General features: G+C 45.7%; 1 protein-coding gene across 2 annotated transcripts in view; it reads right to left on the bottom strand.

Annotated features, from left to right (window-relative positions):
* Positions 1 to 14116, bottom strand: part of ASPSCR1 (ASPSCR1 tether for SLC2A4, UBX domain containing) — a 38210-nt gene that overhangs the window by 22623 nt on the left and 1471 nt on the right. Inside the window, exons 1-5 of one of the 2 annotated variants that reach the window (XM_054293094.1) lie at positions 9018 to 9116; positions 8880 to 8935; positions 8127 to 8238; positions 4310 to 4410; positions 282 to 339 (exon numbers count right to left, since the gene is read on the bottom strand). In XM_054293094.1, the coding sequence (XP_054149069.1) occupies positions 282 to 339; positions 4310 to 4410; positions 8127 to 8238; positions 8880 to 8935; positions 9018 to 9116 (426 nt within the window). Of the gene's footprint in view, positions 1 to 281; positions 340 to 4309; positions 4411 to 8126; positions 8239 to 8879; positions 8936 to 9017; positions 9117 to 14116 lie in introns of those variants that run through there. The other variant, XM_054293095.1, reaches the window with a different exon arrangement.

Here is a 14116-nt window from a genome sequence, read left to right as displayed (position 1 = left end):
TGAAAACACTGTTTTGACTCAAGCTTTAAAAGAAGCTGGAAAGAAAAACACAAATAGGTCATTGAGCTCATTTTATGGGCTCAGAGGTCTCAACGGCACAAGGTTACGTTCCAAGAGAGCTTTTTTCCATACAGACACGTCATGCATTGAAAAGACCAACATTTTTTTTTACTTCCCCTCTCAAGAAAGTTCAAAAGAAACACTTTCCAGGTTGGAAAGCAGAACTAAGTTTTCTTATGTTTTAGGGACATGAGACAGTTGAGAGGCCTTTGCTGCCTTACCTCATCCCGCATGTAAATACAGACTGGAGACAATTCACCATCCTGTTCCATCAGCTCCCTGCAAGAAAGAGCAAAACACTGCAGCATCCGCAGAACAGCCTACCCCCTCCAAAACCAGCACAGAGTAACAGTACAAAGTGAAATCAGCAGGAAACACTGTCCTCCGTTTTTCTCCAGCAATAACCACTACACAGTTCACAGGACCACTATTAGACATTAAGTAAACAACTTGCTTCAATGCATTCACGTAAAATATTGTGCCTTCAGCATCACATAATTTAAACACTTATATTTTGAGACGCAATATTACCAGAAACAAAGTTATGTCGAGGAGTTATGTAGGAAAAGAATCCCTTAAGTAACAGTCAAAATCCACACAGCCACTGAAGAGTGTGGTTCTGAAGTGACTGTGCATTGCACAGTCTGTCTGCTGCTCTTAGAAAAGCTTGGAACTCCACAAACAGACATGCAATATATCCAGCCAGCAGGGAAAGACCACCTCAGGACACAGGTAGCATTTTCTGTTAACAGGGAAATCACCTTTTGCACTTTAACAACCTGCTTGCCCAGCAGAACTCTGGAGTCTGCATAACCAAACTCAGCCCAGCACGAAGTGACAAAATAAACTGAACTGAGAGGGAGTCAACCAGCCTATGAAGTGGAAAATTAAGGGAAACAGCCATCAAATTCCATGAAAATTCATCAAGGACATTTCAACTGAGACTTAAAACTCAGCTACAATGACATATAAATGAAACCAGAAGCCACTCAGGATCGAGAGAGCCATTGGAAAATTATGATACTCAATCTTTGAGTAATTCTCAAGAGCCAGAGAACATCAATGGTTTCCAGTTGAAGGATATGAAGGACTAAATCTGTTAAGCAAAAACCACAACTGAGATGTCAGGCTTAATTGTAGCAGTCTATATGCCATTTGATCAAATGGTTAAAAGCTTGCAACAGCACAGTGGTATGGGACAAGGCGAGTCACAATGAAACCCAGAGGTAGAGTAAATCCAAACAGAATAAACTATAAAACCAGTCCTGAGGGTCAGGTCTATTTTAGGAAAGACAGCAGCTGAGAACTGCTTCCAGACCAGTTGCAACATATTCCAGGGAGTTCATAGTACCAAGACTGTAAGACCACTATTTCAGAACACTTCTCCCAACCACCACAACAAATTCCATTGTGCAGAAAGCAACAGACACACCACAGCATCTAAAATGCTATATTCAAGTTTCAGATTATGAAACACAGTTAACTTCAAGGTGAACAACCAAACCAACACTACAATAGGTTTGCCTCCATTTGTGATTCTGCAATTAGTTATTCTCTTTCAGGAACAAAACACAGTATACAATGCTCTGCAGGAATCAAGAGATTAAGTTGCTCATACAAAGAACATTGTCTTGTGATATAAGACCCAGGCTCCAACCTCCCTCACTCCTCTGGCAGCAATATCCGAGGAAATTCCCAAGGCCAATGCCTGATGATGAAAGGCAGAAAAAAAATATCTTGTCTCAATTGGAGAATTGGAACAAAAGATCACCATTAGCACACCATAGCAGGTTACTGCACTCAGACTTCTCCAGACAATCCAGGAAAGATACTCATTCCCACCTTATTTTCAATAGGATTTGCTTCCAATTAAGATTAGCTGTATCCCTGGAGGAATCCTCAATAACAGTGCACAAAAGATAAAGGACTGATGAGACACAGAGAAACAGTACAGAATCACAGAAAAGGCAGACAGAACAGGCCACGCAACACAAGCTTGAACCTCAAGCTGCTGTCTGTCAGGAAAGCTGGATGACAACCATCTAAGAGAAAAAACTCTTAGGTGGAGTGGAACATGTCTTCACCAAAGACTAATAGAGAGGAAGCCAGTTTGACTTATAGAAAGAACCTAGTTTCATTCACTTTTCCAAAAACCGCTTTCCACTTCAATCCAGGAAATTCTTTGAAGAGTTTTCTAAAAATGTGTGGAAAATATCTGAACCAAATGAATGACCAGTGTAGAAGAAGAAGCAGTGAAGCAGTGAAGAATTATAATGATTATCAAAGATGTCTCTGAGTGTCTGAATTGCAACTGCACTATGGAGAACAGCCCATAAAGCTGCTGAAGTTGCAAGCAGGCAAGAGTGGGAGATAGAAATGCAGGATTCTTGCTCACAGGGCAGACAACAGTGTGCTTTCAACCAGCCTCTGCAGCACAGACTCCACACAAAGATCCCCAGAGACTTATTTTTGTCTAACTCTTGGAAGCAGCAGGCTCCTCCTCCAGCTGCTGCTAATCCATTACATGCACCCACTGAGGCAAGCACACACATCAAACATACTGTCCTCTCTTTGATGTGCTGCTCTTCAGAAGGGGAACGGCAAGCAGATTAGATTCCTTCATGTAGTGATCTGACAGGGCCTGTAAACATCTTGTGCAAGGACTGCCGCACGCTGAGAGGAGGAGCAGCCCTACAATAGCTTCCAGACCTTCTTCAGACCCAATTAGCCAAGATGGATGCTGGAAACCCAGGGGAAATTCCAGTGGATTTAGAATACTTCCCCTCACGCACTTAGAGCGGCCAAGCATTCCAGGAAAACGTCTCCAGTTGGAGAGTCCAAGGAAGGATTTCAGCAAACATCAACAACTAGCTGACTAGTTAGTCAACAGAATCAAAACACATTGAACAGTAACTCAGCCCATTAAATCCATACAGATGCCTGTAGATTCAGCTTGTTCTGTGACTAAACCACACACAGCACCTTTGCTGCTTGTTGAACTTAATCAAGATTGTAAAGTCCATCCAAACATCTGAAATCAGCTTCCAGAGGCCAGAAAAGAGCAGCTGTGTTCTGAAGTTATGAATGCTTAGCACACTGCCGCAGTTAGAAGCTTAAGAAGAGCAACATGTATATGAGCTAGTAGTATTACAATGACCTGTAACCAATAAAACCACTTCAAAAGAGCAAAATTATATGAAAAGCTCAAAATTTAAACCAAAGAAACAATCAACTAATATGCGACAAAGCCACAAAAGGTTATTTGTCATTGTCAGTAACTACCACCTTCCACCAATCTAGCAGTCCCCAAACTGCAACAGGCACTCCTCTCCTCACAGAGGATGTAGTAAGGGACAAGAGGGGACTTAAAACCCTCAGGAAAATGATACCTGTGTTTTTTTCCTACCTCTTTCCTCAATTAAAAGAAAAATAGTTCTTTTATCTCTAGCATTAACATGAATACTGTTCCTTTACTTATGAATAAATGTCACATTGTACACATGGTCCATGATTAAAAACAGAACGGCTATCACAGCTTCAAGGCTTCCTCTTCCAAACCATGAAAAATAGAAAAGAAGTGCCTCTCTCCGAGAAGTTTATTAGGTTGCCATTTCAAAACAATGCAGCCTTCTAAAATCAAAACTAAAGACAAGAGGTAGCACTCAATGTAGACTAGACTAAAACAAGATTTCTAACCCATGTACATGTTCAATAAATACAGAACCAGAAATTCTTCCATTTAAACAGCATCTAATCAGTCCTTTGAAGATTCCACATTAACCTGCTGAGAGTTCCAGATTTCCTTGAAGAACTTGCACAACAGCAAGTCTCAAAAGCAACAGCAACCCATGTGAAAGAATCCCCTGCACTACAGGGAGCTGCAGCACAGAAATAGTGGGGATGGAGATCATCCAGGCTTGACACACATCTCTAGCAGCAATCTGACTTCAAACAGATTTGTATAAAAGGAAGGTGGTGCAACATATCCCAGTATCTTCACAGCTTCAGCAGTTTGTTACCAGTTTATGCCCTGAATCAGGAGAGGTACTCCTGGATTAAAAAACAATAATAAAACTATGGATTGTCAAATATGAAAGAGCAAGGAAAATACAAACATCTCTGTTATAGGAGAAATCACAATCAAATAAATGTAAATTCTACAAATTTGAAGGATTTAGCTGGGTCACTGTAACAAGTAATTAGTGGCATGCAGAGATCAAAACAAGTATTTTCTCACAGCATTGCTCACCTGATCTTTGCAAAATGGTTGAGAAGTTCCCACAAGGTCTGTTGACAGAGGAAGGTGTCTTGCAAGCGGGAGCCATCATCTAGTTGTAATGCTATCCGAACCTATAAGAACACCACAATTAATTCATCTGAAAATTGAATGAAAACTTATTTTTCTTCACAACTTTTTAAAATATTTTGGTGTTTCTTGTTCATCAATGCAGGCATTCTGGCCTGAATTCCTGTTCGTTGGGATGAATGGCTCCTGAGTGTGGGGGAGGCCATCCTGGAATACTAACCAGCTTTCATTGGCCCCTCTCCCCTGCCCTATCTTGAACTGCAACATATTCAGAAAAATGCCAATGCAAACATCCCAAATAATGTGCCATCATGAGCAACAGAGGTGTTTTGCTTTATACCAGGTGAAACTTTACAGTAAGGGTCTTCACAGCTGCATAAAACAAATTCCAAGAACCCAGACATGCCTGATGCAGCTGCACCATCTAAAACACCAGCACAGAGCTGGTCTACTCCAGCGTCATTTTGCAGAACAACTTCCATGGGACAAAACTGTTCACTTGCATATCCACACACAGAAACAATTAACACATTCCCATCCATCCCTGCTTTACTGAAGACCTAAACAACCATTAGCAGTCTGAAGGAATGACGTTTGTAACTTGCAACTCACTAATGCTTCCTAACCACGACATTTTGACATACAATTTAAGAGTGAAGTAACAAAAAAATCTCAACAATAATTCTGGTCATTAAATTATCGAGTTCTTGAACACCTGCAGAAAAAGGCTAGCTACAGATTTTAACAGATCTTTTCCAACCTGGAATGTGAACATCCATGTACATTATAAGGCACCTCACAGTCTTTAGAGAATTGCTTCCCTACTGCTCCCCCACAAAAAAAAAACCAAACAAACAAACAAACAAAACAAAACAAAACAACAACAAAAAAAAACCACCAAAAACCACCAAGACATTTCTAAAGTGAACACATGCTGAGGTCAGTCCTGAAGAACTTCAAACTCCTGACCGTCCCAAGGGAAAAGTTTAGCAGCTAACCAAGAGATAGACAGGTATCTATTCTCTAGATAATATTCTGCAGAGCACTTTAGGTGTTATCTTAACCTTTTAGAGAATATTCAGCCTTTTCCAGAATGTCTAACTCTCAAGTTTTCCCAATTAGCTCATTTGTCTAAAGAAAAATCACACAAAGTCCTGCAGCCACTAGATACAGCCTGGTTTCTCCAGTCAACTTTAGTTTGCAGAAGTCCACAAAAACTGGCCTTATTCCAAAGCCTGAGAAGGACATTAGGCCAAGATAGCCAAAGCCACTTTCCTTCATTCTGTGTTTTCATGTGTCATTACTAATACTCTCAGTGCAGCCTCTCACCAAGTGCAAGGTGTGTGTGCAAGCATGAGGGCAGGAGCTACAAAGAGGTGGGAAAGTTCCAGTAATTCGCTGTGATTTCCATGGAGGAATACATTTGTCATCTGTCTTGGCTCCCACCAGTCCTCACAGGACTACAAATGCTCATCTGCTGGAGACAGGAATTTTTCTGCATAAAGGAAACAGTGGCATCATCAATAATGAGCTGACAGTACAGTGTCATTTCATCCCACCACTAACACAATCTCCCGGTTTCTCCTACATGGGAGACAAGCTTTAGATTATTCTCAGCTACAGCAGAGCGATGACAGCTGACATCACCATTCTGTAAGAATCCAGGCCAGAAATTCAGACTACCAGTTGCATCAGTTTTTGGGCAACAGTTCAAAGACAAACATGTCACGAAAGTCCTGTTCACTCCATTAGAAAAGTCTCTTCGAAAACCCCAGGTGCTACTTAGTATTCCAACAACCAGTGCAAATTATCGTCTAAGTTTACAAACATTTAAAAAAGAGGCTGACAGCTTTAACACCAGAGCTGTACTGATGGTGCTCCTGCATCACCCACTATCACAAAGGGAATTTGTTCCATTTTTCACTAAAGAACTGTCTTACAGGAAACAGTATTTTCCACAAGCACAGGCAAATCCAAAAGCTTTCTATTTTTAAAACATCAGATTTGCTGACCAAACTCATGATTTATCAAAACCTGTATTCTGTCTCTAGGGTAACTGCTGTCACTAAAGGAAAGCACACCTACTTCCACACACATAATCTTAATAGAACATACAGTAATAAAAGACACAGAATGAAATTCATCTCAATATTACTGCAGCCAGCTGGCATGACTGAGTCTGCATCTGAACTGCCACTACATCCCAGTCACACTCATCTGGCTGTTACGGAATTCCCTATTTTTTAACACATACTCCCTGTGGGAGGGAATTCTTTTTAGTCAGTTGTTCTGTACAAAGTCTTTTCTTACACTGTGAAATTCTCCCAAGTAAAATCTGCTCAAGTTTGTGGGGCAGGGATTCTTTAGGCTCCACTCTTTACATGCACATTTGCTGCATCTTCTCACCTTCATGACAGAGCAACCAGCACTCCCAGGGCAGCCTCACTTCTGTATATTGTGCTGTTGAACTGCAACTAAATAGTAACAGCTTATACTTCTTTTAGGTCTTCTCTTTTCTGATCTAATGTAACAGTTCCACGCTATAACCCCTCTCCGAACAGTCCTTCTTGCCTTTTCTCGCAATATAACTTCAGGGGAAAAAAAATAAAATCATTGTTTTCCTTCAGTACCTCCCAAACTGGATGCAAATGTCAGACAGTCATCACTGCACCATTTCAAGAGAAAGACTTTTCTCTGGAAGAAACCTCCATTCCACCACAACATTTCACTGAAAATTTTAAGCAGATGCTACTGGTTTGTGGTATTTTTTAAAGTAAAGACACTATTTCAAGCACAAATGTCCTTCTACCCCCAAATCAGAAAAAGGGCATGAATGCCAAAGCTAAGAACATGGAGGTTTTACAGAGAAAAGTATTAACATCAGGGACCCCCAAAACTACATTACAAAGTGAACTAAAGCAGAGACTCCAAAGCCTTCTCACACCACAAAGTTCACTGATCAGTCAGTTTCTCTCAGTTTCTCTCAGCTAGATTAACTGCCTATAACCAACACCACTAACAGTGCTTGGCTGACAGACATTAAGAGATCAGCAGCAACAGACCTGAAACTTACATGAAAATGGAGAAACTTCCTATGAGGAAGTTAACAAATAACAGGATGACTTAGTGACAGACAAATTTCCATTGCCAGGCTACTTAAGTAAGACCACACATCATTTTTACACCACGAAAAGTTCACACTCAGTAACACCTATGCATCGCTTGAAAAGTTAGGCCTATGGCCACAGGGGTATGTATAGAAGACTTTTACACTCCTAAAAGTGGCCATAATTTCTAGAGAAAACACTGTCCAAAAGTCCTTTGCAAATAATACTAAATAGGGACATTTGGCCACTGATGAACACAGAACGTGTCACTGAAAACTCTAAAGCTGTGTAAACACACCATGAACACCAATGCTGGGAAAGCAGCAAAACAAGATTCTGTAAGAATCTGAGATTTACTCAAAATCCAGAGCTGGACAACAGCAACTGAAACAGAAATTAGGAAAGGGAACTGAATTAGTCGTCACTGATGTTTAACATCTTAGCTATCCATGACCACTAGTTTTTCTCCTCTAGCACAGCTGGTACCCCATGCTCATGCAGACTCTAAGCAAAGACTTTCAGCTACCTAATTACTATTTTCGAAAGCACTGCAACCAGTCTTCAGCCGGCCTCTTGGTCATTAGATCTGATGAGATCCTATCAGCACAACTGGTAACTGAACAAAACAGGTCACATTGTGTAAATTAACATACCGTGGTTCCACCTCCTGCTCTGCTGGAGACTGGCACCATCTCCAGTTTGGCATTGTTGGGCAGCCTAGCAAATCTCCACTGCAAAGACAGGTCCAACACATTCCTCTGAAACCTGAAGGAGAACACAGCCTATGAGCAATACAAAGTGCAGGTATTGGGCAAGAGAATTCCCAGAAGGAATTCAACAAAATCAACAAAAGCTATTCTGCACACCAAAGGAGCTGCAGTTTATAGAAGTCACAGAGAAGGGACTCAAATCTATGTTCTTCCTTTAAAGGTTTTAAAGAGATAAACAGCACCCAACTACGCAGCCAAGCCTGGTTAAATACCAATGTACTTCCAATGTACTTTTTTTTTTTTTTTTTTTTTTGTGCTATTCAGACAAACGAGTTGCAATGAAGACACCATAAAAGCGGAGGGTCAAACCCCCAGGTAAGAGGGGAGACGGGCGCTGCTGATCTGTGCTCTGGATGAGGTGCACGCGTGGGTGTCCCGTGGCAGCGGCATGGGGCCTCGCCGTGTGTCCCGGCACCGAAAGGAGCGTGGCACAGGGAAACCGGGGCGAGCCGCCCTGGGCAGAGCTCAGTGTGCGTCCCGGCCCCTCGCACTCCCACCGCCCGCCGCGGGTTCCGCCGGGCCCCGGCCGAGCCGCGGACTCCGGCAGCGCCGGGCCCGGCGCGGAGAGCGGCCGCGGGCGGGCCTCTCGCACGGCCGGGGCAGCCGGAGCCGGCCCGGCCCCGCGGCGACACTCACTTCAGGCCGTACTCGCCAGGGCTGCCACCCTGCTTCCTGCAGACCTCCTCGAGGACCTGCGGAGAGAACAGAGGCGTCACGGCCTGCCTGCTGCCCTGCCACCGCCTTCCCCGCAGCCCCCTCGCCCCGCGGACCCACCTGGAGCAGGACCGTGCCGGGCCCCACCCGCACCGTGACCCGCCGCCCGCTGGGCGCCAGCACCGACACCGCGGCGCCGCCCCCGCCCGCCGCCGCCATCTTCCCCTGCCGTGCCAGCCCCGCGCGGCCGGGGCGGAGCCGGCCCGGGGCCGTCCCGCTGCCGCCCCGCCCCGCCGCGCCGCGCCCCGACCGCACCGGAGGGGAGGAGGACGGGGGCGCTGGTCCGGCCCGGCCCGGCCCGGCGGCTGCGGGAGCGAGCGGTGGCGGACGGTCCCGGCCTGGCGGAGCCGGCCCGCGGCGGGACGGGCCGGCGGCTCTGCGGGCGGAGCGGAGCGGTTCGCCCGGGGCGCGAGGGGGGCTGGCGGCTCACGGTGGGCGGCCCGGGCGGCTCCCCCGGCGCTGGGCGGGGGCTGCCCCCGGCCCTGCCCGCCGGGCCGCGCTGGGGGCGGCTCCGGAGCCCCGCGGGGAGCGGGACGGGAGCCAGGCGCACCTCCCGCTGTGGCTGTCGGCGCCTGTGTTGTCCCTTGGGTTTCCAGTGTCGGGATCCTCCCCCAGGGAAATGAAACATTTTCTCGTTTTACCGGGACCCTGGCCGGCAGCGCAGGCGGCGACCCCTCAGCAAGGGCCGGCCGGCCCGGGCATCCCCAGGCAGCGCCGGGGCCAGAAATGCCTTGGGCAGAAGGGTTCGGATCTCCCTCCCAGGCAGCGGCACCGAAAATCCCCGCGCGTACAGGGAAGGCTCTCCTGGGCCAAATAACAGCCCTGGCGAACGCCGCATGTCGCAGGGGAATGGGGACCGTCCTGCCGCCTTCCCAGCGCCACGGCAGCGTCCCGGCACTGCCACAGCCGGGGCGCCGTTGGTCAGACAAAGCACAGCATCCTGCTGCTCCTGAGAGACATTTCTTCTGGCAAAAAATGGAGAAAAAAGTTCATTTGGAACCTCGTGGTCAGTGCTGCAAACTCAGATGGTCAGGAGACATGGCTGCAGCCAAGGAACCGAAATTATCATACATTTCACAACACACAATTTCCCAGAGACTTTATTTCATTTATGGGTTTTCCCTTCAGTCTCAACATGGCCACTGCATCAAAGGCACTCTCAGATTCGATGACAGTCTGTTTAGTTTGCTATCATAGAAAGAAAACAAAACAACTCACCAAAAAAAAAAAAAAAACCAAAAAAAAAAAAAAAAAACCACAACCAAAAAAACCCCAGCAAACAAAACGCAAAACTTTTAGTTTAAGTAACCACTGGAATTTATTTAGCCTAAGTTGTAACCACATGCCAAATACTTTCTCCTTTCTCTACTTCTATATTTATCCTATATGTTAAGTCTCCACCTCTACCCCAGCACCCACAAAAATGTCTGCTTTGCTTGGCTTATAAAAGAAAAAGATCCTTTCAAGGAAAGACACTTTCATAAAATATACCACTTAGTTGTGTTAACCATATCAGCAGTGTCAGAGAAGGGAGAAACATGGGAATTTTAGTGATGGAGAGACATCCCCTAGCTTATGGATGCGGACTCCGAAGTCCACCCATTGGGCAGTATCATTGCCATTACATTTATGGAGCCACAGTGTTCAGGATATTTAGTTTTCTACCTTTTCAATTGTGTTATGCTGTAAATATACGTGAAGAGGTGTGAGCATTTAAGGGAAAGATTTTCTCAAAGTTGACACACTTGTCTAAAAAAGGGTGCAACAAATATCTGATATTCAAATCAGATAGTCTGACTTCTTAGTCTTTAAAAGACAGAGAGATCCAAAGCTCTACAATTATCTCACGCATAATGAATATATCCCATTCTTCCACTAATTAATGCTTTTGCTGGAGGCGAATAAGCAATTAAGATGATTTTGTTAACTGCAGTGACTATCCCCTGCTCAGGCAGAGCAGCCATTCCAATCTGAAAGATACACGTTGGGTTTCGTGGCCCAAAACACTGGTCTCATTTCTGGATGGGTGAAGCAGGCAGCTGTTTCATCTTTTGCACCTTTTTTGCATCTGGAAGTGACACATCCCTTACAGAAATGTTGCTCCTGTTAAAAAGACACCAATGTAATTTGAGCTGAACATTTCCAAATTGTAGGATTAGAGGTGATTGTGATTATTAATAGTACATCATAATCATAGAGTTGCATGGAGGAGAAGGGTCACATTTCATACCCAGAGCCACTTCTAATCTCAAATATTTATCTGAAATTAGAATTATCAGGAAAGAAATGGGGGAGGTGATTACAACCTGGAGTCCATTAAAAGGCCACAAAGAAAGAGGATCTCATTTGGGAATGGCTGAAAACACCCTTATATCTGATTTCTGCCACTGTCAGGCTGGAGGATGCCTGCAAAGGCAGGTGAGCCCCAGCCAAACATCCTCTAAAAAATTGTCTTAAATTGCATTTTTTTGGTGATTAGAGTGAACACACTGCAGAATGACTTTCCCTAATCCCACTTTTCAGGCAGCTGGTGCCTTGCATTCAATACATAGCCCTGGCACTGTCTGCATCTGCATTGTCACAAGCATACAGGGAATAACACATATCTGCTTCTTCAAAAAGTGGCAAAACCTCACCTGCTTTTATTTTTTACTTCTTCTTTCAAAATGAACAGGAAATTAGCTCTGAACATCTAGAAATGTAGTTACAAGCTCCAAAACATGATGCAGGACAAGCTGCTTATCACTGTAACAATAATTCTGGAGTGTTTCAAGAGATGGTTCCTACCAGAGCATCACCCAGCACATCACATCACATCTGTTCCCAGGTTTTCAGAGGGCTCTACTGCTCTCCTGGAGTTCTTGGCAACCCCTGGCCTCGGGGTCAGGAGGCAGCAGTAGCATGACTGTGTGAGAGCAGGATTCTGTCGGTGAGTGGTGCTGCAGGGGGTGATTTACACACAACACCAGAGCCAGGCAATGAGCCAGGGAGCTTGGTCTGAGCCAGGGCTGCAGCGTGGCTCAAATCAGGAATGAGAGGTGGCTGGGAAGGGGAACCACACCTGTGGCACAAGCCCTTACACAGGACCCAGGTGTCACCCTCTCGGTACTGGGTTTCCTTGGTAAACATCTAGAGGGCCAGTGCTGGGGCTGCCTCAGTCCTGGCGGGGTGTGAGGGAATTCAGAACTGCCTCATAAGCTTTGGTACGGCATACTCCAACACACTGAACATATGGGGACATATCTCAGGACCTAGTGGAACACATTATGCAGGACATTTCACTTTCAAGGGTATTAAATGAAAACAATACTTCCCATAACATTATTCTCAATCATTAAAAGTCTCCTGCTCACCTCCTGTGTGCTTCACTCCTACCAATAAAAATGCCAAATCTCCAGTGCCTGGAGCAGGACTCCAATTCTTTCAGCTTTCTCTGGGCTTCTTTTTGCACTGAGGCCAATCTATTCAATGTAGGGAGGCTTCTTACCAAAAGATTAAAACTCAATGAACCTTTCCTGCTGAACTATTATAAAATTCCCTAAAACATGCGTCACTTTGATGTTCATTCAAGTTCAGTATGTCAAGGAGTTGAACGGTACCAGATTTAAATGTTTAGAGATCAGAAAGGCTGTTACACCAGAGCTACAGAGTTACATTCTTCCTCATAGCCCCTTGCTCAGCCATGAAAAGTAATACAACATTTTCCTGGGCTTTGGAAGGACAGCAAGAGTGCTCTGAACGAACCCTCCCCTGAGTGACCTGAACCAAAGGTCAGAAAGCTGAAGAGGGCTCAGTAAAGCCAAGCCACACAAAATTTGAATTTCTTTGCCTCACTTCTCAGGACAAAGATCTGCAACTTTAACATGCATTCCTCTCTGCCATAAGATGCCTCCCTGGTGCATCATAATCAGTCACCCCTCGATGCGCCAGCTGGTTACCAAGCACGGCATTACAGAGCGCAGGAACTCCGCGGAGAGAAAGAGCAGGGACACCAGGAGGAATGCAAGCCTGGCAACGGGGGGCACAGCAGCTTTGCTGTGAAGGATGCAGCTCAGCAGTCTCACCCCTTCTGGCTTCGTGCTGTACCTCGTGGGCTGTGAGGTGCCAAAGTTGTTTATGCCATCTTTTCCAGGGATCCTGGAGCTCTACGAGGACTCAATGCTTCAGGCTGTGCCCTAACTGACCAGATTCCAGATAAAGCTCTGCTCGGGCTGACTGACGAGCTCTTTAACTTGCCATAACTAGCCTCAGTGATCCATTGCTGGGACCTGGCAGGGACGGTGAGCAAGGGAGTTTTAGGCCATCGCAGAGAAAGATACAAAGATGCAGAAATGTGCTGGGACCAAAAACTTGTCAGGAGTGAACGTGGTGCACCTGAGGAGGTGCACAGTCAATTGAGTAGCTTGTCTTGGCTTCAAAGACACTGTTGTCAGTATTAGCAGTTAAATAAAACATTTGAGGGTAAAAGTCTTAGTGAGAACGGAGCAAGAACTGAGAGTACGTAAGAGTAACTGAAAGATAAAAAAACCAACATAGCAAGCAAACCAAAACCACATGCTACGTGTGTAGGAAACATAGAGCTGAGCCTACATTCAGAAAGTCCAAACACAGTAAGGTAAAAAATGTAGTTGCAGCAGTTGGACAGCCCTAATTCCAGCTTGACAAACAAAAAAAAACCTTCCACGTGCTATTTTAAGATTATACTATTTTCACCTTTTCTGATCCCAGATAGATTATATTTCCCAGTAAAGACAATCCTCCTGTTCCTTTCTGGAGGGCTGGTGAGGAGCGTGTTACTCAAAGCGTAGTATTTTCTCTGTTTTTCCTCGGTGTTTAACTCCGAGGTCTGCAATAAGGCCATTTCCAGGGAATTCCCCCTCTCCCAGATGACCAGCACTCTGGTGACAACACGGCTTTTTCTCCAGGATTTTTCTTGCAATTCCTGGAAACGTCCGGGCCCCGGGGGAGCGCGGCCGGCGGTAAACCTCCGGAGCTGCGGGGAGCACCAGGGCGCAGCCTCTACGGCGCGGAGACTCCGACCCCGGCCTGCAGGGGCCGTTACCGCCGCCCCCGGCCTGCCCCGGCTCCGGCGCGCCCGGGGCCTCCGCGTCCCCGCCCGTTCCCGGCGGCAGCATCCTCCGGCCGGGGGCGACCCGCCG

Source organism: Melozone crissalis, unplaced genomic scaffold (assembly GCF_028551555.1).
Source record: "Melozone crissalis strain CALT ecotype California unplaced genomic scaffold, PUWL_Pcris_2 ptg000129l_1, whole genome shotgun sequence".
In the NCBI taxonomy this organism is placed as follows: domain Eukaryota; kingdom Metazoa; phylum Chordata; class Aves; order Passeriformes; family Passerellidae; genus Melozone; species Melozone crissalis.
The sequence above is the reverse complement of the archived record's forward strand: the minus strand, read 5'-3'. Positions and strand labels throughout refer to the sequence as shown.